The sequence below is a fragment of the Leptidea sinapis genome, chromosome 22 (assembly GCF_905404315.1).
Source record: "Leptidea sinapis chromosome 22, ilLepSina1.1, whole genome shotgun sequence".
Lineage (NCBI taxonomy): Eukaryota > Metazoa > Arthropoda > Insecta > Lepidoptera > Pieridae > Leptidea > Leptidea sinapis.
The window spans coordinates 13,059,932-13,087,493 of record NC_066286.1 but is presented as its reverse complement, the minus strand read 5'-3'; the positions used below and the strand labels follow the sequence as shown (position 1 = coordinate 13,087,493).

The following is a 27,562-nucleotide window of genomic DNA, read 5'->3' as shown; positions in this document are numbered from 1 at the left end:
GCAGAAAATACCAAAGTTAGTTATTCATATTTTTGCAAGCAAAGGCCATTTTGGGTACTCATACCAGATGTCAGTGATAGAGAAACATATTTGTGTAAAACTCATGCGAACATAGAACTATTGTTGGTAGTATTACATTCTCGTAAAATAATCAAAGAAAAGGACTCTGCAGAAGTTATCAATAGACTATGTTGTTCCAATACATCATGCTTGTTGAGTAGATGCGGTACCTGTAAAGATAAAAAGCTTGAATACTTGTTAGATAAAGATGAAGCAATAACATACAGTAAATAGGAACATAAGAAAGAGACATACGTCACAAGGGGTGTGGAAAAGAAAAAAAAAAGAGTTATCGCAAAGGTAAAAGTAACTGCCCATCGAAAAGAAGCTGTTGCAATATTTGAAAGTCTGATTCCAGAATTTTTGAAGCATGAAGGAACAAGAAGATGGCAATATACTGCTTTGAAAGATCTAAAATCTAACTTGAAGAAATGTGAAGCCATAGTTCACATTGACTTTAGTGAGAACTATGGCTAGTAGTTTGTTGAAAAAAATTATTTAATATATTTTTAAATAAAAGTTTATACTTTTATCTTCTTGTTATTTGATTTATAATTACCATTTCTCATTACCTTTACCATTTTCTAATTACCATTTACTATAAATATCATTACCGTTCACTGAAAATGTTATACGCCGGTCAGTTAAAAAGTAAAAGACTAAAATAGTTCCCTTGTACAGTTTCTTTAAGTGTATGTTAGCAGAAATGTAAAATTTACTCAAAGAATGCGTTTTGTCACAACTTTTATGCAATCTCCTAACATGAGGCAATATGCGCATTTTCAAAGAATTGCCCATTTACGTAGGTCCGCCATTTTAAAATCGCTCACGCACGGCGTACACGTCCACACAGCAAAGATGTTTGACTGTTTGGCGACTGTCGACTTTTCAGATTTACAGCGATTCGATCGCCGCATTTACAGTGACCATAAATCGCTGCTAATATTCACGTCCACACACAGATTTTGAAATCGCCAGCGAGTCGGTATCGATTAAAGTAGCTGCCGTGTGGACCCTACTTTAATCACAGAACAGAAAAAATAAAATAAAAAGACGTGTCGCACTCGGGGACTGCCGCGGTGAAGATGCAATTATAATTATTTATTTATTTTATTTATGCAGTATTTTTTTTTGATAAAAATAATTAAAAAAAAGGAAACGGGAAGTGAGTAAAATTTAACTTGCAAGATTTGATTACAGACAGACAACGGGACAGGTGAAACTAAATAAAAATGCTTGGCATAATAACAAAAATTAAAAAAACGTGATAAAAAAAAAGAAAAAAAAAATATGCTCGAACCTGGGATCTTCTGCACAAAAAGAATACGTGATAACCGCTGTTCCACGGCAACTGTAATGACCGTGCCGAAATATCTAAATACATATAGTAAGTAAGTGTTATTTTCGTTACGGAATTTCTGGATTCGGTCTCCACGCTCAAGGCCCGCGATAGAAGCTATGCAATAGCTTAACTAGTAGAAGCCATCGTGTCATTTTACTATGGAAACCGATGTCGCCAAACTCACACATTTATCTATCAAATAAGTAATACACACACTTAATTCCGGCTTTATGATAGGCCTAAATTCACAATCACGAAAAGACATAACTGCAAATTTATTTACATCAATTTCAAACTTAATACAATTACGCTAATCTCATATTCTTAAACGTGATTATGACAACCTCAGAACTTTTTCTTAAATTGCGAAAAATAACACATAAAAACTTGAAGTAAAAGGAACTCTGTAACCATAGATTTGATATCTGTCAAAATACCTAGTGTTGTACGAAACTGAATAAACATATCGATAAGTTTGTAAAAACTAGAAATGATGTATGTAATCAGGGTTTATAAAGTATATTAGCGATAAAGTACGTCATAAGTTAAAATAATAAAAGGCCCTTATTTAGCTCAATTCAAATAATATCAAGACAGTGTACTCGAATAGTCTTCGTAAGTTACAATATCAATATTATATCTATCTGGGAAGCAATAGACGCATCAAACATAGTTTTTTTAGTATTCATCGTTATTCTGAATAACCCAGGGGCCAGTAAGCCATGAGTTTTTATAAATTGTACTGCTTCCATTCGTAATGCGTGTGCGGAATGAAAATTTCCAAAACAAGCAGTATCGAATGATTAATAAAAAGAGAAGGTACTGATGAAGTATTAATAATCTTTGTTACGGGTTTATTATGTAAATGACACACCTTTGGTAAATAAGAACTTATATTTCTTGCACTAAATCAACTGTAGCCTTATTACACCTATTATATTTAAACTAAACTAAAGCTAAGTACTAAGACTACTTTGGACGCCAGGAGAATTTTATTCACGTTGGAGGGAATTCTACCAAAACCCAAGCTCTCGGCTGCTCAACCTCTCAGGGTACTCATGTATTCATTAAAAGGGCATTTCCATAGGCTAGGACAATAAAAAATAGTAATATTATTTTCAGATACAAATACAAATGCCTAACTTCTATCCCAATTAGATATAAATTCTGTGCAACTTACCCCTTTCCTTGTGTTTTAATAAATATTTTTGATGGCACAAACTATTTTATTAATATAACAAAACTATAACCATGACGACATATAATATAGGTCACATTGACGATTACAAAGGCACGTGTTACTTCATTGCACAGCTGATCGCTAATGTCAATGACCGACCGTGACATTCGTTATGAACCAATAATCGAGAAAGAAACAAAAAAAACTAAAAACGAAAATGAAGCCAGGATTTGAACCCACGACAGACGACAGTATAACGCTTCACGATTCTATCGTCAATACCGCTAGACCACGAACGTTATGACCAACAGTGTGAAATTATCTAATATGTTATACTCAAAGAGTCGTAATACTAATTCATAACATTCCCCCAACCTACAAAAGAAAAATAATATATATATTTTATCTAAAATATATATATTTTATTTCTTCTATGCATCAGCCCACAGTCTTTAAATCTTTTGCATGCCAAACGCCAATCGGTTTGCCATAAGCATTATTTTACTGAAATACATTATCCGACATTTTTTTTACAATTATAGCTTTTTCAAATTTTGGTGCAAGCTTGGCCATAAATTTGGTTCCCGCTTTTGACAGGAATTTTGTTCGTCTCCATACTATATCGCCCTCTTTAAAGTTTGCTTTACGACGTCTTTCGTTATAAAACCTGAGACTTTTGTCATGTGCGAGCTTTATCCTTTGTTCGACCTCTCTATGTAATTTCGATCGCGATTTCAAGCTATGTAAATATTCTTCAATGTCCACACGTATCGGTTGGTTTTGCACTATGTGTTGTGTACCAACAGATTCACCAGTCAGTTTCACAGGAACGGATGTTTCTCTGCCAAATAATAAAAAAGAGGGTGTGTACTCAGTAGTTTCATCAACTGATGTCCGTATTGCGTGTGCAAATTCTTGCAAATGTTTATCCCATTCATTATGTTTTCTTGAATTAATGTAAGACGCTATCATTGTGCCAACAACTCTGTTTACACGTTCCTTAGGATTGCTTTGAGGATGATAATTAGGAGTATATCAAATCTGAGTGTCATATTTATGTGCGAGATCTTTGAATACTTGTGATACAAATTGCTTTCCATTGTCACAGATTATAGCTGAAAATTTGCCAAAAAACAAGAACTGTTTCTCTAAAATTTCACAAATTTTATCTGCTTTTCCTGTTCTCAAGGGAAACATTAATGTGAATTTACTAAATATACAGGTTATTACTAAGAGCATTGTGTTAAAATTCTTGCTTTTTGGAAAGGGGCCCATGAGGTCTGATGATATGACTTGCCAAGGTCCAGTAACAGTCCTGTCTTGACCCATATGACCTAAGGGTGATTTCTGTGATACTTTCACTTTTGCACAAGTTTCACATTTCCTAATGGCATTCAGCATATTTGGCCAAAAGTAATGTTTTTTCCTGAATAAAGTCTTGCGCACTCCGAAATGGCCTGCTGTAACATCATCATGACAGTGTCTTAAAATATCAGATCTCAAAGACTGTGGAATGACTAGTTTCCAGTCATTCGATTCATTGGGATATTGCTTCAAACAAATTTTCTTGTATAAAAGAGCCTCTCTAACCTGCCAATCGTTACAATTATTCTGTTCACTTCCAAATTTAGCAACTTTACTTTTATACCACTCATCCTTATGTGTATCTAATATCCTTATATTTCCCCGATCGTTGTCCATAATTGGATCAACACACCTAGACAGGGCATCTGGCACCACATTACTTCTGCTTGGTCTATGAACTATATCAAAGCTAAATTGTTGTAACTTCATAGCCCACCGTCCTAATCTACCATGCGTATCTTTCATATTGTGTAGCATTTTAAGTGCACTATGATCAGTAATAACTGTGAAGTGAGTACCATCTATGTAGGGTCTGAATTTCTCAATTGCATAAACTATACTTAAAAGTTCCCGTTCGGATGTCGAGTACAATTGTTCACGGCTATTAAGTTTCCTACTTAAATAAGATATCGGTTGTTCAGCATTATTAGTTTTTTGACAGAGTACTGCGCCAATTCCTTTGTTGCTTGCATCACATTGTATTATAAAAGTTTTACTAATCTGGACAGGAGATGACCGGTGTCGTAGTGAGCAATGTTTTTAATTTAAGAAATGCTTTTTCTGTCTCATCTGTCCAGACAAACTTTTTGTTTTTCTTACCTTTTGTCAAATCATGAAGTGGAGCAGCAATTTGTGAAAATTTTTTAACGATTCTCCGATACCAACTAGCGATTCCAATGAACCTTCGTAATTCAGAAATATTTTTAGGTCTTGGAAAGTTCATGATTGCCGAAACTTTTTCGGGATCAGTGCGCAGACCATCTTCATCTATGATGTAACCTAAAAATCGTAAACTCGGCCTTGCAAATTTACATTTCTCAACATTTATTGTTAATCCAATGCTGCTAACTTATATTTATAAAACTCTAGTGGAATCCGTTCTCCTATACTATATAAGTGTATGGGGTGGTACCTTTAAAACAAAATTTCTACATATTGAACGTGCACAACGATTAATAATAAAAATCATATATTCCAAAAGTAAATTCTATAATACTAGCAAACTTTACCATGAAACATCACTACTTACAGTCCGCCAGTTATATATTCTGCAATGTATATTAAAAATTCAGAAATATAGAATCATTGACTCTTCCGTTACTTTGAAAAGAAACCCCTATACTGTCCTAAAACACAAAATCGTAAGAACAGAATTTGCCTCAAAACAATTTGTCACACAATCCACCAATATGTATAATAAAATTAACAGATCCCTTAATATTTATTCACTTACATTTAGGGAATGTAAAATTAATGTTATTAAATGGCTAAAACACTCAACTATGAAGATACGGAAAAAATACTTAAAAATTAATTAGATTAAAAATTTGTAAACGGTTTCTAACTATAAGATATTATTTAAAAAAAAATGTATTATTATAAAACATAAAAATTAAAAGATTTACAGCCCGTTCACAAAATTTGCTCCTATGTATGAATTTATTTATCTACTTAAAGTACCGTATATATATTTTTATATAGGTTTAATATATATATATATATTGTTAAGATGTTATATTTATGTAAGTTCCTATGTTTACGTGCATATATATATATATGTGTGTGTGTGTGTGTGTGTGTATCATAATATGTTTCAAAATCAGTAATAATAAGTAACTACAATGTTTGATATATTGTACATTTTTACTATAATCTTTATTTATATCAAAAAAAAATGTTTGTACATGATCCTAACTCCCATGTTTATGTAGTCGTCCGGCTGCGTACCTGCGGCTAGCATGATGCTAATATAACCTGATCCACATTGAAATTAATGACTTATTTCGCGTGCGATCGCCCGGGCCGACTAGATAACTGGTTTTGTTTGTTTATAATCCAATTCACTTGAGTCAACAACTTCCTTACTTTCAGTTTTTAATATTGTTTTGTATAACTTGCAATGAGCGATTCTCTCCTAACACAGATTATCTAAATCTACCAGGAGAGTTTCATATGTGATTGTAAATGACTGTGTACAAATAAAGAAATTTTGAATTGAATTAATCCAGCTTCTTCCAGAATATTCATTACCTGTCTCAGGATTTCTAGGTGTTCTTGAAAGGTTTTAGAGCAGACCACGATATCATCAAGGTAAGACCACACTTTACCCTCTAAGGTGTCAAATAATATGTCCATTAACCGTTGTTGCGATTGTGACGCATTTACTAAGCCAAATGGCATTACTTTGAAATGAAAAAGGCCTCTACCTGGAATTGCAAATGCGGTCTTTTCTTTGCTAGTTTCCTCAAGTTCAATTTGACAAAAGGCCGATTTTAAATCAAAAGTGCTAAGGTATTTTGCATTACCTAAATTATCGATAATGCTAGATATTCTTGGAAGTGGGTATGTGTCCCTTTTTGAAACTTTATTTAGCTGACGACTGTCTAAACAAAGTCTGTTGTTACCATTAGCTTTTTTAACAAGTACCACCGGTGAACACCATGGACTGTGAGACGGTTCAACCACATCTTTTTCTAACATTTCATCTAATTCGCTTTCGATTTCTTTCTTAATGACCGGAGAAAAGACATACTGTTTCTGATATATTGGTTTACTGTTCCCTGTATCTATAGTGTGCTTAATAATTTTAGTTCTACCTAAACCTGTACCTATACATTTCCGTATTTCTTCAATAATATCAGTTAGTTGTTGTTGTTGACTTTCATCTAAATCTTCTTTACTTGTTAAATGCGTTGCTTTATCTTCAATGTTGTTGACTTCTGATAATTCTTTTACCAATACTCCTTTAAATTTAAAGGAAATTTCAAAAATGTCAAATAATCTTTACCTAATATCATTTCTGCGACAAATTAGGCATAAGAAGCATCGTGATATAGTGAAACTGATCCTTAAAACTTACCGGAACATCAAAACCTTCAGTTACAGAATAACTGGCACCATCTGCAGTTGCAATATCCATAGATTTTATTTTCTGTATTTTAGCCCCCAAGTGCTTCAAAGTTCTTGCAAATTCACTATTTATGACTGAACAAGTGGCACCTGTATCTAATAATCCGTAACAATGTTTATTTGTATGTATGGCCTGTTATCATTTTCTTTCTTTAGGGTTAAGGGTGAAAGTGCTTTCTTGGACATGATGATACGAATAAAATTTAGCCAGTTCTGCCACTCTTTATTAGTTTTAGAGGAGAGGTTCAGTTGGCAGGTTTCAAACCCTCCTCTTTGGCGTTTCCCTTGCAGGTGCAATCTTTTGCAGTTACGCCAAAATGACCACAACCATAACAAAATATACGCTGTTTTGGCATGGTGCAAGATCTGAATAAATGACCAGATTCACGACAATTCCAGCACCGCATGTTCACACTACTTTTATTGGTGGTTTTTATTTCATTAACTAAGTCATTGTTAGTCATAGAATTTCTGCTCAATTTATAAGCTAAATCGGGTTCTAATGAGTAAACTGACGTTTTCGGTTCCTGAAACTTGTCACAATTAATTTTAGTTCTTTCAATGATACGCATAACATTTATTAGATCGGAAATAGAACAGAAAGTGTCCCTACATATGGCCCTTTGATAATATGGTTGCAAATTTTTACAAATAATCATAATTTTTTCTGATTCAGTAATTTTGTTGGGGAGTCTATTAAACATATTTTGCATTACTGAAATAAATATGAGTACTGACTCATTTTTACCTTGTGTTCTAGCTTTTGCTTCGGTCAATAGTTCCTCTTAGAAGTAAGGAGATTGAAATGTCCGTTTAAGCAAAATTACCAGCTCATTCCAAGTACTTATAAACTCTCTATTTGCACGAAACCACATTAACGCATCATCCTTAAAAAATCAATTGCATGACGCCATAAATCATCCTCAGTTGCGTTCCTAGCCTCCTGGAGCCTTCCTCAACCCGTTCAATAAAAGCATTCACGCTAAATTTATTGTCAACATAAAAATGGACACCCCATTGACTTATAGGTACAAGCTTGCGTACTGGTCGAGTCTCCTCGAATGAAGTGGAATTAAATAATTTAGAGTTTCGCTTTTTGCCATGAAAAGTTGGACTTTCAAAGTCCTCTTGCGCAAAACGTACCTTTTTCTGTTCTAAAGAATCTTTTAAAATCTGATCTTCTTCTACTAACACTCCGTGCAATTCCTTAGACGTAGATGCCATAGGTTTCGTCATCATATTTTCTTCCTTTAAGAGATTTAAATTTTTTTTACTATCCTCACCTATGGAGTTATGTAAAGCCTCTTTCATTTCCGGAGTTATTTCCTCCCCATCAGTCACCAGTATGTCGTCTTTGCCCTCTAAATCTTTTAAAGTTATAACAGCCTTATCTAATAGTATGTTACGCCTATCTCTGTCTTCCTCTTCCGTAGGCGCGGCCAATTTCAATCTGTTGACAATGTGACACAAACGAGAAACTAGACGTTTGTACAACTGTTTATCTGGCTTTTCTTTTAACTCTGAGACATAACGCATAACATTGCATATTTTGTCTGAACAAATGTCTAGTTCTAGTCCCGGGGTGGTAATAGATGCTTGCGGTGACTTTATTTCATAAGAGACTATCATTGAGCTTTCAGCTTCTAACATTTTTTTAAGATAATTTTAAGAGCTGAAACTAAGCCTGGATGAGTATACCCCCGACACGCAAGTTCGAATTCGACTTCATCTTTTAACAAAAATTGAGGATCCATATTTAATATACAATTAAAACAAAATACTATATAAAACTAAAATTAGTTGATTACAATAGCGGTATTGTGTGCAATTGCCTTATATTATGTGTACCTAATATAACTAATGTAGAATTCTTTAATTACGAACACAAAGAAAGAAACTTTTATTTTTATCCGGTAATATAAATAAGTAAATACTATCGTGATTTTATACAAACTTAACTATCAATAATACCATTATTCGCAAAAAAAAATTCAACACAATATACAGAACCACAAAATAAACTTTTCGCAAAGAAGTATAAGAACTCTAAAAGTATGTACATACATGCACCAAACTGATTATTGTCATACATAATATTTTAATCAAAAGTAAGTCTTATATATTATCTTATTTAGATCTAAAGTCTGTAAATGTTAACAATAATTAAACAAAATAATTATGTGCCTAATAATGTAAACTAGTATCTATTAGAATACACTATCTAACTTAATCTATCTACTTAACCTATAAGTAACCACAAGATTAGGCAGTATTATATTATAGGTAAATGCAACAAGTTAGTGTGACTTTTATACCTAACTGCTCGTCAAATATTATTATGCTAAGCTTAGGTAGATGTATGGGTAACCGCATTGAATTACTATTCTTTGTGAAATTTAATTGCATACAATACACAATATTTTACAAGTTACAAACCCACGGCAGGTATATGCCTACTGCCACTATGTAACTGCCACAATTAACTTATGATTAAATTAATATATAAATAACCAACTTATGAATTACAATTAAGTATTAGCGTTATAATATACGCAAGCGCATCAATCTTATACTTCAACTAAAGATGTGTAAATAGGTATAAACAAGTTAAGTTAAGCCGTATGTTGCTGCCGTTAAGCAGCCAAAGCATAACCACGATGTCAAACATAACCCTTTAGTTTTAACGTTGGGCGCTATTTTGTTACGGGTTTATTATGTAAATAAATGACTTTGGTAAATAAGAACTTAAATTTCTTGCACTAAATCAACTGTAGCCTTATTACACCTATTATATTTAAACTAAACTAAAGCTTAGTACTAAGACTACTTTGGACGCCAGGAGAATTTTATCCACGTTGGAGGGAATTCTACCAAAACCCAAGCTCTCGGCTGCTCAACCTCTCAGGGTACTTATGTATTCATTAAAAGGGCATTTCCATAGGCTAGGACAATAAAAAATAGTAATATTATTTTCAGATACAAATACAAATGCCTAACTTCTATCCCAAATAGATATAAATTCTGTGCAACTTACCCCTTTCCTTGTGTTTTAATAAATATTTTTGATGGCACAAACTATTTTATTAATATAACAAAACTATAACCATGACGACATATAATATAGGTCACATTGACGATTACAAAGGCACGTGTTACTTCATTGCACAGCTGATCGCTAATGTCAATGACCGACCGTGACATTCGTTATGAACCAATAATCGAGAAAGAAACAAAAAAAAACTAAAAACGAAAATGAAGCCAGGATTCGAACCCACGATAGACGACAGTATAACGCTTCACTATTCTATCGTCAATACCGCTAGACCACGAACGTTATGACCGACAGTGTGAAATTATCTAATATGTTATACTCAAAGAGTCGTAATACTAATTCATAACATCTTGTTTGTCTTATCATATATTATATTTTATAATATGATTTACATATGCTACAAAGATCGCAAACATTTCCAGTATTCATAGTTTTCGATCTATTTTTGACAATTTTATGACGTATTTCTGCTCTATGATGTGATGAGGATTTTTTTACTCCACTTCGACTCAACCATTTCGATGGAACCTTAATATATGCCAAATATTGAAATGGAATCAAAAAAAATGTTTGTCTATATTTAAAAAATGAACGCTTATCTAGTTTAACTGGAATCTTACACATACTTGTTAAATAATAATTAACTGTACCTAAGAGACAATTAAGGCCCTTACCTTACTGCCTCAACCTTACCCAGGTTGGGGCAAGAAAGTCCTCGAATGGCGACCACATACCGGAAGGCGTAGTGTTGGTAGGCCCCCACAAGATGGCCCGACGATGTGGTCAAGATCGCCAGAGTAGGTTGGATGGGGGTAGTGCAGGACCGATCGTCATGGTGATCTTTGGGGGAGGCATTTGTCCAGTAGTGGACGTCTTCCGGCTGAAATGACGATGATGATGATGAAGAGACAATTAAAACTATTAATTTGAATTCATCGTAGTCTCTCTTGTACACAATTACCACAACCATATTATAACATTTTGCTTACTTACACCCTTAACGCATGATGCATCTAAAAGAGCAATACTTGAATACAATTTATAAAGATAAAATTTATTTCGATAAAATTATATCGATATGTAGCACAACAAACATGCACTTGTTGAGTAGCAATATATTTTTATTGTTTTACATTAATTATTCTACCATAAGTTACAGGCACACTACGGCATATTGATATTTTTTTAAAAGATAATTATGCTTCACTTGATATCTAATGACTGGTCTCACTTGAGCCTCGAGTAGGTACATTTGTACACAATAGTGGCGACAATGTAACGCCCACATGCCACTTCCACCAGTTTTTTCTGTTCCGTGACGTTGATATATATATTTTTTTCTTCTTTTGGCAATGGCGTTTACTTTTTGCCAATGACAAACGTTAATATATATTAGTATTAAAATGTAAAAATAAAGAAAAATTTTAAAATAACATTATACTGTTGGTTACTTAGAATAATAAAAATAAGGTTGTTTACGGCATAGTTAATACCAAAAATAATTCACTAGCCTGGCGCAACTCTCTCATAAACTTGAAAATGTATGACATTGTACTAAAAATAATGGCGGCTAACGCTGTCTCGCTCTAAAATATATTCGACTCTTTTGTATGTTTAGGTTTGAGTGTTCAAATTCAAATTCAAACTCATTCAAGTACATTTTTATTCAAAATAGGATGTGAAATCACTTATTGAAAGTCAAAAAAAAAACTACCACCCATTCCAAAGTGAATGCCTCAGGCCTGAGAAGAATGGGCGCAACAAACTCAGCGGGCTTTTTTTTTTCATCAAAAATATGTTTTACAATTAAAGAAACATTTACAAAGTAACATTGTACAATTAAACTTATTATTTAATAGCCTGAGGGCGGTCGCTCCATTCCCAATCTGTGATATCATTAAGAAAGTCATTTATGTTATAGTAACCTTTACCACACAAACGTTTTTTAACAATTCTTTTGAATAACGTAACACCTTTGTTTTGAACATTTTCTGGGATCTTGTTGTAAAAGCATATACATCGCCCCACAAAAGACTTACTAACTCGACTAAGCCGAGTAGTAGGCATCATCAGTTTATGTCTGTTCCTGGTGTTAACATTATGGTTATGACAGTTTCTGGCAAATTCACTTATGTGCCTATGAACATACATTACATTATCAAGAATATATTGAGAAGCGACAGTCAAGATGTTAATTTCTTTGAATTTTGCTCTCAATGATTCTCTAGGACCTAGGTTATAAATAGCGCGAATAGCCCTCTTCTGCAGCACAAATATTGTATTAATATCAGCAGCGTTGCCCCATAGCAATATACCATAGGACATAATACTATGGAAATAACTAAAGTATACTAGTCGCGCCGTATCTATGTCAGTTAATTGTCTAATTTTTTTAACCGCGTATGCTGCAGAACTAAGTCTGTTCGCCAATCCTTCAATATGGGGGCCCCATTGTAATTTGGAATCTAGAGTTATGCCAAGAAATATAGCAGATTCCACCGGTTCTATCACCTCTCCGTTTAACAAAACATTTGCATTTACATTTTTGACATTTGGTACGGTAAATTTAATGAATTTAGTTTTCTTGCTATTTAACAATAGGTTATTAGCGCTAAACCAGTACACGATGTCAGATAAAATATCGTTCACTTCGTCATACATAGTTTGGTTTCTTTTCACTTTGAAAATCAGTGAAGTGTCGTCCGCAAACAATACTACCTTATGTTTTTTCTCTATAAGATTAGGAAGATCATTTATATAGATAAGGAAGAGGAACGGTCCAAGAATAGACCCTTGTGGTACCCCCATACTGAGAGGAGTCCCAGGAGATCTCCTGCTATTCACGTCGACCCTCTGAATTCTATTGTTTAGATATGAAGTCAGAAGATCGAGCGAAGTTCCTTTTATGCCATAGTGGTATCTTCGTAGCTTCCTGACCAGCGTTGAACGTTGAACACAATCAAAAGCCTTAAATAAATCACAGAAGATGCCAAGTGCATTCTGCGATTCCTCCCAGGCATCAAAAATATTCTTGATCAGCTCAACACCTGCATCCGTTGTTGAACGTCCCCTAGTAAAGCCAAATTGTTTCAAATGAAGTAACTTATGAGAGTTAAAGTACGTAAGCATTTGGCTTAAAATTATTTTTTCAAAAATTTTACTAAGGGTCGGCAAAACCGACACAGGACGATAGTTGTTCGGGTCAGAAGAGCATCCCGACTTAAATATTGGTGTAATTTTACTATGTTTCAGAAGGTCAGGAAACACGCCACGATTAATACAATTATTAAATACTATTGGTATACAAGGTATGGTGCTATGACATCAATTATTGAACTTATTATTTTAACAGAAATGCCCCATATACCAGCAGTTTTTTTCATGTCATGTGATATGTCATTCATTTAAAATAAAAGTGTTTGTTAAGAATTTTCGTTACGAATTGTCGTCGTACAGAAGACGGACGAATAATTTTATTGTAGGCTGTTGCTATTCGTCCGGCAACTGGACGAATAAATTTAATTAGTCATCCGATTATCGGATCAGAGAGAAAAAAGACATCATTGAATGAAATTTGGGTTAAAACTTAGTATCCCGTAGCACGAATTATGTGGTAATAAATATTTAAATAGATTAAAAATACAAGGTAATGCACCGTTCCAGAGAAAAAAGCATTATAACCTAACCACCAATTATGACATTTTTAAGAGTTGGACATTTTTATGGGGAGGAAAGAAAGGGAAACGTCTAGAAATCGTTTCTGGCACTCGCTACGCTCGGCTCGTGCGTTATTTCAACTGTTCTAACATAACCTAACCTAAACAATTTTTATAAATCATAGTGATAGAGGTTTGGCCCACGTATATAGTGCTACTAATCTTATTAAAATACACAATTTTCAAGAAAATAACGAAAAAAAATTACAACCTCTGAACGGGTAAACACGTAAATAAAACACAGATCATACATTTCGTTTTCTTTTACTTTATTCGTGTATTATTCAGGGTAATTACTTAATTATTTATAGAATAAATGCGTAAGACATTTCTGAGCTAGTATGTAATAAAAACTTTTAAAGAATGTGGTTATAAAATCTGGCTGGTCAGATGGGAGTAAGAGAATTTTCATGGCAAAATTTTTGGATAAAGGAAGGTAAGCAGTAAAGAACAAATAATAAGGTACTTAAGAATGATTAAAAGTGATAGAGTATTGATTTAATTCAACTAGAGTAAAAATTATAATATTATAATATAACTGTAGTGTTTGACACTTTTTTATCGATTGTGGATATTTTATATAAAATTATTATTAAATTTATTTTTATTTATTTCATTTTTATGGTATCTATATTTTTGTTTTATAAGTTTATTGATCTTAAAATAGTTTATAATAATAATAATAGTTAACAAGTTAGTAACACATTAGCCATAAACGGCATGCAAATTACATTACCTCCACATCATTATATAATAATAAAATTCTAAGATTACAGCACATAATATTTCATTGTTACATTATATTAGCATCTACACAAAATATATATGTCATATACATATTATGTAGTCAAAGTTAAACACAAGATTCTCATATTCAAATAATGAATATTGCAATTTTTCTGTGCCTTGTGTATACAATTACGCACAATTTTGGAGTATTTTAAATACTGAGATTTATTTATATCCGATTTCATTTGGTAATAACGGTGTCGTAAATTTCGCTTAGTACTGCAACTTTTAATCCCTTTGTTATCCAGTTATTGCTGTTAATTCTCAATTTAATTTTTATTAGTGGAAAGCTAGCTTGCTAGCTTATAGAAAACACAGAAAGTGTCATAAAATTTTTAAATTCCTGATTTAAATTACGTTCCTGAAATATGTCAAAAATGTAAAATAATAATATGTAATATGTTAAATTTTGGAAATAATTTTTAAATTTGAAAATATATTCTTCACTTCTTTTTATTCGATTTTCGTTTTCGGTCAGATATTTTGAACTAATAAATTGTGCTGTGTCATGATCTGAGAGGTGTAAAGGTAGCAATTGCGCTGTTACTCTATATTTTATATAACTGAATTTGATCTAAAAAGGACTGACCTCGTGTTGGACCATCTATGTGAAATGTAAGATTATACGTTTTAGCTAAATCTCTTTATAAGTTTATTAACCTTTAAAATCCTTTTTATTACATTATATTGTATATGATGTGCAAAAAATATTTAAAGCCTAAAAATTAGGGTTAACTAATTACTGTTAATATGTATTCTGTTATAATTTCAGATTCAGGATCCACGCCTACAACTTCAAAAACATTTATTGCAACATCTGAAAGACTGCCTGAACCGAAACGCAAAACAAAACTATTAAAAAAATATTAATTATGTTAATTGTTGGTTAGACTATATTTATATTAATTTATAATGTATATATATATATTAATTTATCGATAAAAATACGGTTTGATTCCAACCCTATATATTTATTATATTGGCAGCTCTGATATTATGTTGTCAAAATTTAGTACAATACAATACAAGCGACAATTCTCATTATTTTCTATGGCACTCCCGTCTCTTAGACGTAGTGCTTAAATTCTCTTCGGTAATGAGGTCTATAAACGTAACCTTTAAACACCACACTATAGCATTGACTAAGCATCCACCACACTATATCATAGACCTCACACGAGAAAAAGAAAAACTTATGCGAGTCTTATGTAAAGAAATGAGATAGAGTGACTAGATTTTTTGTTTCGCCATGCGAGTAATATGTATAACATATTACTTATATAAATAAACTTGACATTTTTTGTCACTCTAGGTAGGTACAAGTACCTACATATGCAATTATGTAGTTAGAAATTTAGGTTCTGCACAGCACAATTTTAATTTAATTACTGCATCTTATATTTTCTAAAAAATAATTTTATATCGATTTGATTTTATTAAACTCTTGAAAAATGACGTATAGAGTCCGCTTGTTTATTAGCTTCGGAATACGTTTATTAGTTTTCTTGTAGATCCATAGCCTAGGTACGCGTAGTTTTTTTAATAATGATTTTGTTAGTAAATAGGTTAATATAACCTAATAGACAGATATCTTCATTTTTACCGCCCTCTAGCGGTAAAGACGCAAATTGCAATCACTGTATCGATTTTTCATGCATTTAAGATGTTGCATAAATTTGACATTGATTTCACGATCAATAATATTATGACGATAATTTATTTATTTATTTATTTATTAGAAAAGGCTTACCAACTAGACACACAATTAATATTATGACTACTTATAACATAAAATTTCTTATATTTATATTTGTATATCTAACTTATAGGTATGCACAGCGTTGCCTTCATTTATTATTGTAAGTTAAGTAATACTACTACAATATGTGTTTACTATTACTAAAAACTATAATTTTATACATCCAAATTATAAGGGTTCAAAAGCGTATTTTTTAAAATTCCAAATGTATTAAAATTTATATCTATACTACTATTACTATGGAATTTACTGTTATATAATTTTGAGATAAGTTGGATAGGTGAATTTGAGCCATAATTGTTTCTGAAGAATCGTACATGTACTGGCAGATATGTACTAATACGACAAGGATAAGGTGGTACACATAATCCAATCTTAGATAGAAGTAATGGACAGTCTAATTGATTATTTAATAATTTATATAAGAAAGAATTTGTGACGCATTTCTTCGCAATTCTAAGGTTTTCATATTGAAAAATTTTAATTTGTCTTTGTAACTTATAATAGTGTAATTATTAGTGACATAACTCAATTTGGATATAAATTTCTTTTGAACTGACTCAATCCTAGTGATGTACGTTTTGTAATAGGGGCACCAAACTACCGAATTGTATTCAACCTGAGATCTTACAAGGGAATAGTATACTATTTTAAGCGTAGGAATTGATGTAAAAGCCTTGGTGTTACTTAAGAAAAACCCAAGCATTTTAAAACTTTTGTGAGCTATTTTGTCAATATGTTTATCAAATCTCAACTCCTCGTCTAAAATGACACCCAAATCATTGATATGGTTTATTTGATTTATTTGTATGCCATCAATATGATATTTACTCTCCAATTTCTTTCGTTTCCTAGAAAATTTTATAAAATGACATTTGGACGCATTGAGTTCCATCAAATTATTTTTACACCATAACATTACACGATGGATATCATTCTGTAGTTTCGTTTGATCCTCTGAACAATTAACTGTACGATATATTTTTAAGTCAGCTGCATATAACTCGTAATTTGATTCTTGAATACTCTTGGAAATATCGTTTATAAACAGTGTAAACAATAATGGTCCCAAATTAGAGCCTTGAGGAACACCAGATGTTTGTTGAAATTCTCTAGATTGATACCCACTTATTTTAACTACTTGTGGTCGATGAGCTAAATATGATTCTAACCATACCAATACACTTTCTGAGAAGCAGTATGCATCTCTTAGCTTCTTTATTAGCAGGGTGTGGTCGACTTTGTCAAACGCCTTACTAAAATCTGTATACACAGCGTCAACCTCCTTATCATTGCTCATTTCAGTTATAACAGAATCAGTAAAACACATCAAATTTGTAAGGGTTGATCGTTTTTTAACGAAACCATGTTGTTTTTCACTTATTAAATGTTTAGTTTCCCATGAGATTTGGAACAGACAAAAGATTCAAATATTTTGGCAGGAGTACTTAGTACAGTAATTGGTCTATAATTTTTAATATCCGATTTATTACCCTTCTTGAATATAGGCACCACCTTCCCTTTTTTCCATTCACTTGGAAATATACCATCCCTCAGAGATTTATTATATATTATTGATAAAGGTATCGATAATTCCGCAGCACAATTTTTATAGAATACGAGAGGTATACCATCAGTTCCCGCACTTTTATTAATGACAAGAGACATTAACTTATTTTTAACTTCTGTTTCGCTTACCTGCAGGTGATTTGTACTATTTTTATTAAATTTTGATGTAGTGTGTCTATCCTTTTGTGGTGATACAATTTTTGATGTGAAAATATTTAATAATTATTATTATTAAATATTGTGTTATTGTATTGTGTACTTTTATAATTCTACGTCACCAATAGATGTCACTCATCCATGATCCAATGTGAACTCTTATTGTAATTATTATTACACATTATTATGTGTATTTCAATGATATTATAGTATTAAAAGAGGTAGATATGTCACTAGCGCGCCGAAAATCAATCGCCTAAATGGAGCCAATTGGTTAATTTGGTCGTAGTCGCTCTCTTGATAAGAAAACGGTACACACGTGTTCGTTGTTGACAGAATTGCTTACAATTTGATATAAGTACAACATTAAAATGCCGTCTTGTGTTATGGGAAGATGCACTAATTACGAAAGTAAAAAAAAATCATAGAATTACTTACCACCGTTAAGAAATCATAAATTATAACATTTTATTTGATTTCATTATTTAACTATCTAACAAAATAATAAAAAATAAATAAATATGTCGCCATAACAACGCCGATCGCCGCCAAGCCGATCATAGATTAACGTACAGAAATGACAAAATATTGATGCTGTCTGTTGCGGGATGATCGAGGTAGAATATTTTAGGAAATGATGTAAAAAGTTGTTGTTGCAGTGAATGTAATACGAAATATAATAATTTTTAATAAACAAGTGCCTATATAGGTAGCTGAACTAACAAACTACAAAAACAAGTTTTAGGGTAGGTAGCGGATGTAGACAGTGAGCGCTGTTTGTTTACGTAGGAGTTTTTTCAGTAACACTGACCCTTTCAGTATATCCCTTGCTAACTGCAGAAGAATCAATGGATCATTTTATTCTTCTCCAATTACCTTATTGTAATAAACCCTCAACAAAAAGATATTCATAAATAATATAAGATACAAAAAACAATAATTGTAATCTTAAAACTTTTTGGGAGCCGTCGTAATTGTAAAAATGGGACCCTTACTGTATACCAGATACCTTTCGGTTTTATTGTGGTGTCTGTATGTTTTTCATTATTTTTTGTATAAATAATTGATATCATCAATGTGGCAATATATTATAATCAATATAAAATTATTTTTTTATAAAATCAGTGACACATTATCTACATTCTACCTTATTTCAATGCAGTTTTATTATTTTATAGCTTTTACTACATGACCTCATGAATGAATCGTAATTAAGGCATAAATCACGGTGTACTGTAAAAAATCATATCCGACGAATTAACTGTATTCTTTCTATACAAATACGAAGCAATTAGCAAATTAGAGTTATCTCTTTTTCGCTTGCGATAATTGCATTTACTATCCGTCTTTAACTTGTATTCGTAATGTAGTGTGCTATTGCAATATTAAGTTATTCATGTGTGCGTTAGTGTATCATTTTTAAACACCGAATGTTGTCTACGTAACTTATTAACCCTCTAAGTTACTCTAGGTTACGTAAGTAACCTAGAGTAACTTATTATGGGGAGAATCACAGAACACTTTTACTCTAATGGGGAGAATTATGCTTTTAAATATCATTGATGTGTTTGACACGTTTGAGTATATAACTATATACTTTTGTAGCTTAGAAAAACAACTATATAGAGAATTTAAACACTACGTTCAGCCTTCAGTTGCAGTAAACTGACGATATTATCACAATAAGTCTGTGAACGAATAGTGAAAAGCAGTAAAGTGTGAACTATAAAATTATAAAATCCAAATTAAGTATTTGAGATTATGAGTGACAACAATGATAATAATTGTGAAGAAATAAAATTTAAACCCAAAAAGAAGAAAAATATAAGGCAACGATTTAAAGATGAAGATGACGAAGAGGATGAGCAACAGATTCTTTGGAAGATAGAAGAAACCAAGGAACTGCAGAAACTACGAGAACGACCAAATGGTGTTAGTATTATTGCACTAGCAACGGGACAAAAAGTTAGTTTAGAAGATGAAATAACATGTAAAGACCCATTTAAAGTGAAATCTGGTGGTTTAGTTAATATGCAAGCTTTAAAAAGTGGTAAGATAAAGCAAGTAGAAGATGCATATGATACTGGGATAGGCACTCAGTTTTCGGCCGAAACTAATAAAAGGGATGAAGATGAAGAGATGATGAAATATATTGAAGAAAAACTAGCTAAGAAAAAAGGTAACTCATTAAAATAAATAATAAAAATAAACTTAAAATATATAATATATAATATATTTTTTTAAATAAAGAATTTGTTATCAATTTATTTTATAATATAATCAACTCTTTATTTCATACCTCCGTTCTATTTTGAAGTGGAAATATTGAACTAAAATCAAAAATACAATAGTTTTCACTTTGCAGTCACCAGTACTATTAGTACCGGGCAGACATTGTTATTGTGGTCTGTTTTTTTAAAATAAGATAAACATAATTTGTATAGCTAGAGTTCCAGGTTTGAATCCCGGTAGATGCAAACATTTATAATATGATGAATATCAATGTTTGTTTCCGAGTTGTGGATATTTATGTGTATTTATGTATGTTTAAGTATATAGTATTAAATATATTAGTCTCTTGCACAAGCTTATGCCTAGTTTTGGGGCAAGATAATTTGTGTGAAAGTGAGAGATATTACTATTATTACTAGCTGACCTGAGATGTTGACAAAATTCAAAATATTGTTTATAAATTTGTCAATAGGCATTGCAAAAACCTTAACCAATGAAAGGAGTAAGAAGTAAAACAAAAATACATATTTCTGAAGAATCCATATATTATGTCTGTCATCTTTTCTCTTATATAATGATGAATTTCTATAAGGAAAAATAAATTTGATTTTTCTAGAAATTGAAACCAAATCAAAAATCTTAAAGCCTGGATACCAAATTTTATAAAAATTGGTCCAGCTGTATGCACATGAAGAAGTTACAAACATACACACCCACAAACTTTTGCCTATATATTATTAGTGTGATTATAGATAGAAGATTTTTATATTTTTTTTACAGAGGGTCACAACCAGGATAAAAGAGAGACTGATGAAATGGACACACTCAAATATCTTTCACCAGAAGAAGCTGCCTTACTTTCCCTCCCAGAACATCTAAGGGTTTCTTCAACACATAAGTCAGAAGAGATGTTATCAAATCAGATGCTTAGCGGAATACCTGAGGTTGACCTTGGTATTGAGGCAAAAATTAAAAATATAGAAGCAACTGAGGAAGCTAAAATGAAACTCATGTGGGAGAGGCAAAATAAAAAAGATGGTCCTTCACAATTTGTACCCACCAACATGGCTGTTAATTTTGTGCAGCACAATAGGTTTAATTTAGAAAATAATGCTAAGAAGAGGAAAGCTGTTCATGAAACTGTTAAAGTTGAAAAAAGTGTAATAAGTCAGAGTGTTGATAAAATAGTGGAGAAGGCTAAAGGGGAGAGGGCGACAGATGACTACCACTATGAAAAGTTTAGAAAGCAATTTAGAAAATATTAGATATAATATTAACAAATAAACTGATTTCTGTGAATGACAATAATTGGTGGAATCTATTCTTTCTTATTACTTTAAACATAATATTTTTGTAAAAGGTCTAGTGAAAGTGTTTATTTGGCATACTATTTTACACATGTAAAGTGAAAAATATGAGATTGAAATAAAGAGGTTTTGTCAGAATTTTAATAAATTTACCACCATCCAACTTGACCAGAAACCTAATTTATTATCATAATTTTTGAAGATTATGATTTATTGTTGCAAAAATTAAAATTGTGATTGAGATTTGAGAGAGAAACTGAAGTGGCCGTAGGCAGGGCACCTAGTTCGAGAGACAGATGGCCAGTGTTGCAGTAAAGTCCTCAAATAGCAACAACATACTGGAAAACAGTGTTGGTAGGCACCCCACAAGATGGGCCAAAGATCTGGCCAAGATCCCCAGAATATGTTGGATGAGGGTAGAGCAGGATTGATTGTCATATATATCTTTGGGAGGCCATTGTCCAGCAGTGTATATCTTCCGGCTGATGATGATGATGATTTATTGAATAGAATTTATGTAATAACTTACATAATGGAGTATTGTTCCAATCTCTGGTCTAGTATGTAACCATTTGATCATGTGTAACACAGCTGATCAAATTGTCTGTTATCCAGGACTCTGTTAATGCCCAATCACATTGTGCTGTGTAGAGACATACAATGTTTTGTGTCTTTTATGATTTTTCTCTCTGCACTGGTGCAATAGTACAAATAATATAATTTGCTTTTTATGATGTTAGTGTTAAAATAGCCACTAGGTATTTAAAATATTTATTTACTAATAATCTAACAGCTTTATATTATTATATCAGACTTACAAAATATCTTTACAAATACGATACAAAATATTTATACCAATTTAGTGTTTAATAGTACATTATTGCAAAGGCTGTGAGGTAGGCAATTGCAGGTCGAGTATTTATTTTATTTCATGAAAATAAGGGATGAGACGAGCAGGACACTAAACGATACGCCCCAAGCAGTACAATGTAGGTCGAGTATTTATTTTATTTCATGAAAATAAGGGATGAGACGAGCAGGACACTAAATGATACGCCCCAAGCAGTACAATGTAGTGCCGCTCAGGATTCTTCTCAACAACTATGACAAATACTATTTTTGACTCATATTTTTATCTGCAGTCCCCCTGAAAACGAGCTCTGGAAAGGTATTTAAATGTCGGGATAAATAAAATAAAAATGTAACTTTTACGCAAAAATCAAATGTAAAACCGTTCCAATTACACGCGTTTTAATCCTTTAAAAGTGTTTTATTTATACATTTAAGTAGTTAAATTCCCATAATTTTTCAAGTTAACAGTTAATTCCGAACAATCTATCAGGTTATTTCATAACATATAAAGAGAGGTTCCATTCTAAAACGTACCTACACAGACATCGTCATAATTGTCGAAATGAAAGTTCAAATTCAAATATTTTTATTCAAAATAGTATGTGACATCACTTATTGAAAGTCAAACAAAAACTACCACCCATTCCAAAATGAATGCCTCAGGCCTAAGAAGAATGGGCGAAACAAACTCAGCGGGCTCTTTCTTTCATCAAAAATATGTTTTACAATTAAAGTAACATTTACAAAGTGACATTGTACAATTAAACTTATTATTCAATAGCCTGAGGGCGGTTGCTCCATTCCCAATCTGTGGTATCATTAAGAAAGTCATTTATGTTATAGTAACCTTTACCACACAAACGTTTTTTAACAATTCTTTTGAATAACGAAATACTTTTGTTTTGAACATTTTCTGGGATCCTGTTGTAAAAGCGTATACATCGCCCCACAAAATACTTGCTAACTCGACTTAGCCGAGTAATAGGCATTATAAGCTTATGTCTGGTGCCAACATTATGGTTATGACAGTTTCTCGCAAATTCACTTATGTGCCTATGAACATACATTACATTATCATGAATATATTGAGAAGCAACAGTCAAGATGTTAATTTCTTTGAATTTTGCTCTCAATGATTCCCTAGGGCCTAGGTTATAAATAGCGCGAATAGCCCTCTTCTGCAGCACAAATATTGTATTAATATCGGCAGCGCTGCCCCACAGCAATATACGATAGGACATAATACTATGGAAGTAACTAAAGTGTACAAGTTGCGCCGTATCTATTTCATTTAATTGTCTAATCTTTTTAACCGCGTATTTTGCAGAACTAAGTCTGTTCGCCAATCCTTCAATATGGGGGCCCAATTGTAATTTGGAATCCAGAGTAGGTAATGCCAAGAAATTTATCAAATTCCACCGGTTTTATCACCTCCCCGTTTAACCAACATTTTTGACATTTGGTATGGTAAATTTGATATATTTCGTTTTCTTGCTATTTAACAATAGGTTATTAGCGCTAAACCAGTACACTATGTCAGATAGAATATCGTTCACTTCGTCATACATAGCTTGGATTCTTTTCACTTTGAAAATCAGTGAAGTGTCGTCCGCAAACAATACTACCTTATTATATAGGTTTTTTCTCTCTAAGATTAGAAAGATCTTTTATATAGATAAGGAAGAGGAACGGTCTGAGAATAGACCCTTGTGGTACCCCTATACCGAGAGGAGTCTCAGGAGATCTCCTGCCATTCACGTCGACCTTCTGAATTCTATTGTTTAGATATGAAGTCAGAAGATCGAGCGCAGTTCCCTTTATGCCATAGTGACGTAGCTTCCTGACCAGCGTTGAATGTTGAACACAATCAAAAGCCTTAGATAAATCACAGAAGATGCCAAGTGCATTCTGCGATTCCTCCCAGGCATCAAAAATATTCTTGATAAGCTCAACACCTGCATCCGTTGTTGAAGTAAAGCCAAATTGTTTCAAATGAAGTAACTTGGCAGAGCCCAGAACTACAGCCTGTCTTCTGTTTACTATGTAGGACCAAAGTCATCTAAGTAAATCACCTCTTATACCAAGCGCATATATTTTTTTTAAATAATGTGCTCCGCGTGGCCAAAAGTCATTTCAAAATCAATGTAGACAACATGTTTACTTATTTCATCGAAAGTTTAATTAACAAGTAGAGACAAAATTAACAGTTGAGCGAATCTTCATGAAATTATGCTGTTCTGGAAGTATAAATGTATGTAGGTAATAGAGGTGTAATACGTTTCTGTATTACAATCTCTATTATTTTAGCCATTGCGGTGAGGATTGACAAAGGCCTGTAGTTAACGGTCTGGTTTCGTACAATGAGGGCCACTTTCCATTTTGCAGGAATCTCACCGTAACAATTAACGGACAAGGTAAATATAATTGAGAAGGGTATAGCTAAAGTATCAGGATTTTTTTTTAGTAATAGAGGTATTCCAGCACCCTTGTATGGGCAACCCGATGGAAGTTCATAAAAAATTGCGGGGTTTTCAAAAACACTTTTGAAGTGTTCACTTAAGTAGAGCATATCTCAGTCTCATTATTGTGTTTTTTTTCCGTTGTATGACATTGTGTTAGGATGACCTATATTACCCGTTATTAGGGAATAACGTACGACCATAAACGGGTAGGGTCATTATTGATAATAAGTACCTGCATATTATTATTATGATTTTGAATACTTGACTAGCATGTAAACCCAATCATAGTAAACTAAACATGTTAAAAGTAAGTGCTTAGTTAAGCGATTAAATGGTACTTACTACAACATTTAATTATTAAATATAAATCGCAATAATAATGATGTTCAATTGTCAACAATCAAAAACATAAAGAAAGTATCTACCTATTGTTTTCAAAATTACGTTAAAAAAAAGAAGATAAAATTATGTTATTGCAAGCTTTCCGGACTGCCGGTAACTTTCCCAAGCTTGTAGAAGTTGTTATGTTTTAACAAGTTTTACGGCAATGTTATTCTTAAAAAAATTGCAATAACGCCATATAATAATAATAATAAGTATACTCCGGAGCCAGTTCTGGAAAACAGCCTTGCCAAGCTCTACTGGGACCGATCTATCATCACGGACAGAACTATCATTGCTAATAAGCCTGATATTGTGTTAGTAGATCGGTTAGAGCGTCGGGCATTTATTGTTGATATCACGATCCCGTGTGATGATAACCTTGTGAAAGCTGAAATAGACAAATTGTCGAAGTACCTAGACTTAGCACATGAGGTTACTGACATGTGGGATGTTGATTCAACAATAATTGTCCCAATAGTCGTTTCCGTAAACGGTCTTATAGCACGGCTTTCTACATGGTCGGTCGACTGGCGATCTTCTGGTATACCTAGCACATAGGTGGGCGGCGCCTATTGAAAGCTAGGGGGAAGGCCTGGCAGTTGGCCTGGATATAGCGAAGGCCTTTGATCGTGTATGGCACAAGGCGCTCCTCTCAAAACTTCCATCATTAGGGCTTCCCGAGAGCTTTTGCAAGTGGACCTCCAGCTTCCTCACTGGGCGCAGCTTACAGGTCGTTGTCGACGGTTATTACTCGAATCCCAAGCCCGTGAACGCTGGAGTGCCCCAAGGCTGTGTGCTATCTCCCACGCTGTTTCTTCTGCATTTCAATGATATGTTGAACACCTCCAACATACATTGCTATGCAGATGACAGCACTGGTGATGCCGTATACTCGGGCCATGTAGGTCTCTCTCGGGAAATCGTCGACCAGTGCCGGGAGAAACTTGTGTCTTCTACCGAGTCCTCTGTTGAGAAGGTCGCGGAATGGGGTAAATTGAACCTTGTCCATTTTTATCCCCAGAAGACTCATGTTTGCGCGTTTACCACTAAAAGAACCCCATATGCCGTATCACCGCTCTTCGACAACACTTCCCTCAAAGCCTCGCGTAGTATCGGAATACTGGGTCTCGAAATCTCGAGCGATTGCCTATTCCGTTGCCATCTGGAGGGCAAAGCCAAATTGGCTTCGAAGAAGCTGGGGATCATTAATAGAGCACGTCAATACTTCAAGCCGGCCCACAGTCTAGCGCTCTACAAAGCGCAGGTCCGGCCACACATGGAGTATTGCTGTCATCTCTGGTCTGGCGCCATGGTGTTGCAAGAGATTGTGGGCGGCGGTGATCGCTTAACAACAGGTGACCCGTACGCTCGTTTGTTCCTATTCCATAAAAAAAATGGTATCAGCTCGATCCATTTGACCGCGTGCAACGCAGAGCAGCTTGAATTGTCGGGGACACAGTGCTCTGTGAACGGCTGGATCACTTGGCGTTGCGTGGAGACGTCGCTTCATTGTGTGTCTTCTACTGCATTTATTTATTTATTTATTGGAACACCAACAATAGGTATACATGACATTTGTTTACACAATATAGTCTAGTATATCTATTACTTAAAGGCATTCACAGCATTTCATAATAGATATTTACAATTGGCAAAAACAAGACTTAAAAATGAAAACAAAATGCTAGTAAATTAAATGAAACTTATTACCAAATATGATAGAAATTAACAATTTATTAATATATATAAGAAAATCTTATGAAAATATTAATCAATTGCAAGTAATTGTCGTTTGAGATCCGCTAAATTGTCGTTGAAGAGATCTAAATCAGCATTATTTAAAATTATAGAGTTATATGTGGCACAAATCCTATACATAGGTGTATTCCGTCCAATATTAGTTCTCGTAACCGGTAAATAGAAAAAAATTGTTTTATTTCGAGTATTACGTTGAGGTACTTGAACAACTTACTACAACTTACAATTTTGTACAGATATGTAATGTCAAGCATACGCCGACGAGCTGCTAATTTTTGTAAATTGAAGAATTGTAACCTGCTATAATAATCACTTCTATTGCTTATGTTTTTATTGTTTTAACACAGATGTCGAGTAAACGTACGATTAATCCTCTCGATTCGGTCACTATGTACCGAATAGTATGGATTCCATATTGTGCTGCCAAATTCGAGAATGTTCCGCACGAGT

General features: G+C 33.1%; 2 protein-coding genes across 3 annotated transcripts in view; one reads left to right on the top strand and one right to left on the bottom strand.

The window, feature by feature from the left end:
• Positions 1-11,859: 11,859 nt before the first annotated feature.
• Positions 11,860-27,562, bottom strand: part of LOC126970858 (uncharacterized) — a 69,601-nt gene continuing 53,898 nt past the window's right edge. Inside the window, exon 9 of one of the 2 annotated variants that reach the window (XR_007730707.1) lies at positions 11,860-12,053. The gene's annotated coding sequence lies outside the window, so the exon portion shown is untranslated. Of the gene's footprint in view, positions 12,054-23,293; positions 23,356-27,562 lie in introns of those variants that run through there. The other variant, XR_007730708.1, reaches the window with a different exon arrangement.
• LOC126970862 (telomere length and silencing protein 1 homolog) lies at positions 19,632-21,794 on the top strand. Its single transcript, XM_050817011.1, has 2 exons — positions 19,632-20,296; positions 21,130-21,794. The coding sequence occupies exons 1-2, from the start codon at positions 19,879-19,881 to the stop codon at positions 21,612-21,614; spliced, it is 903 nt and encodes a 300-aa protein (XP_050672968.1). The 5' UTR covers positions 19,632-19,878; the 3' UTR covers positions 21,615-21,794.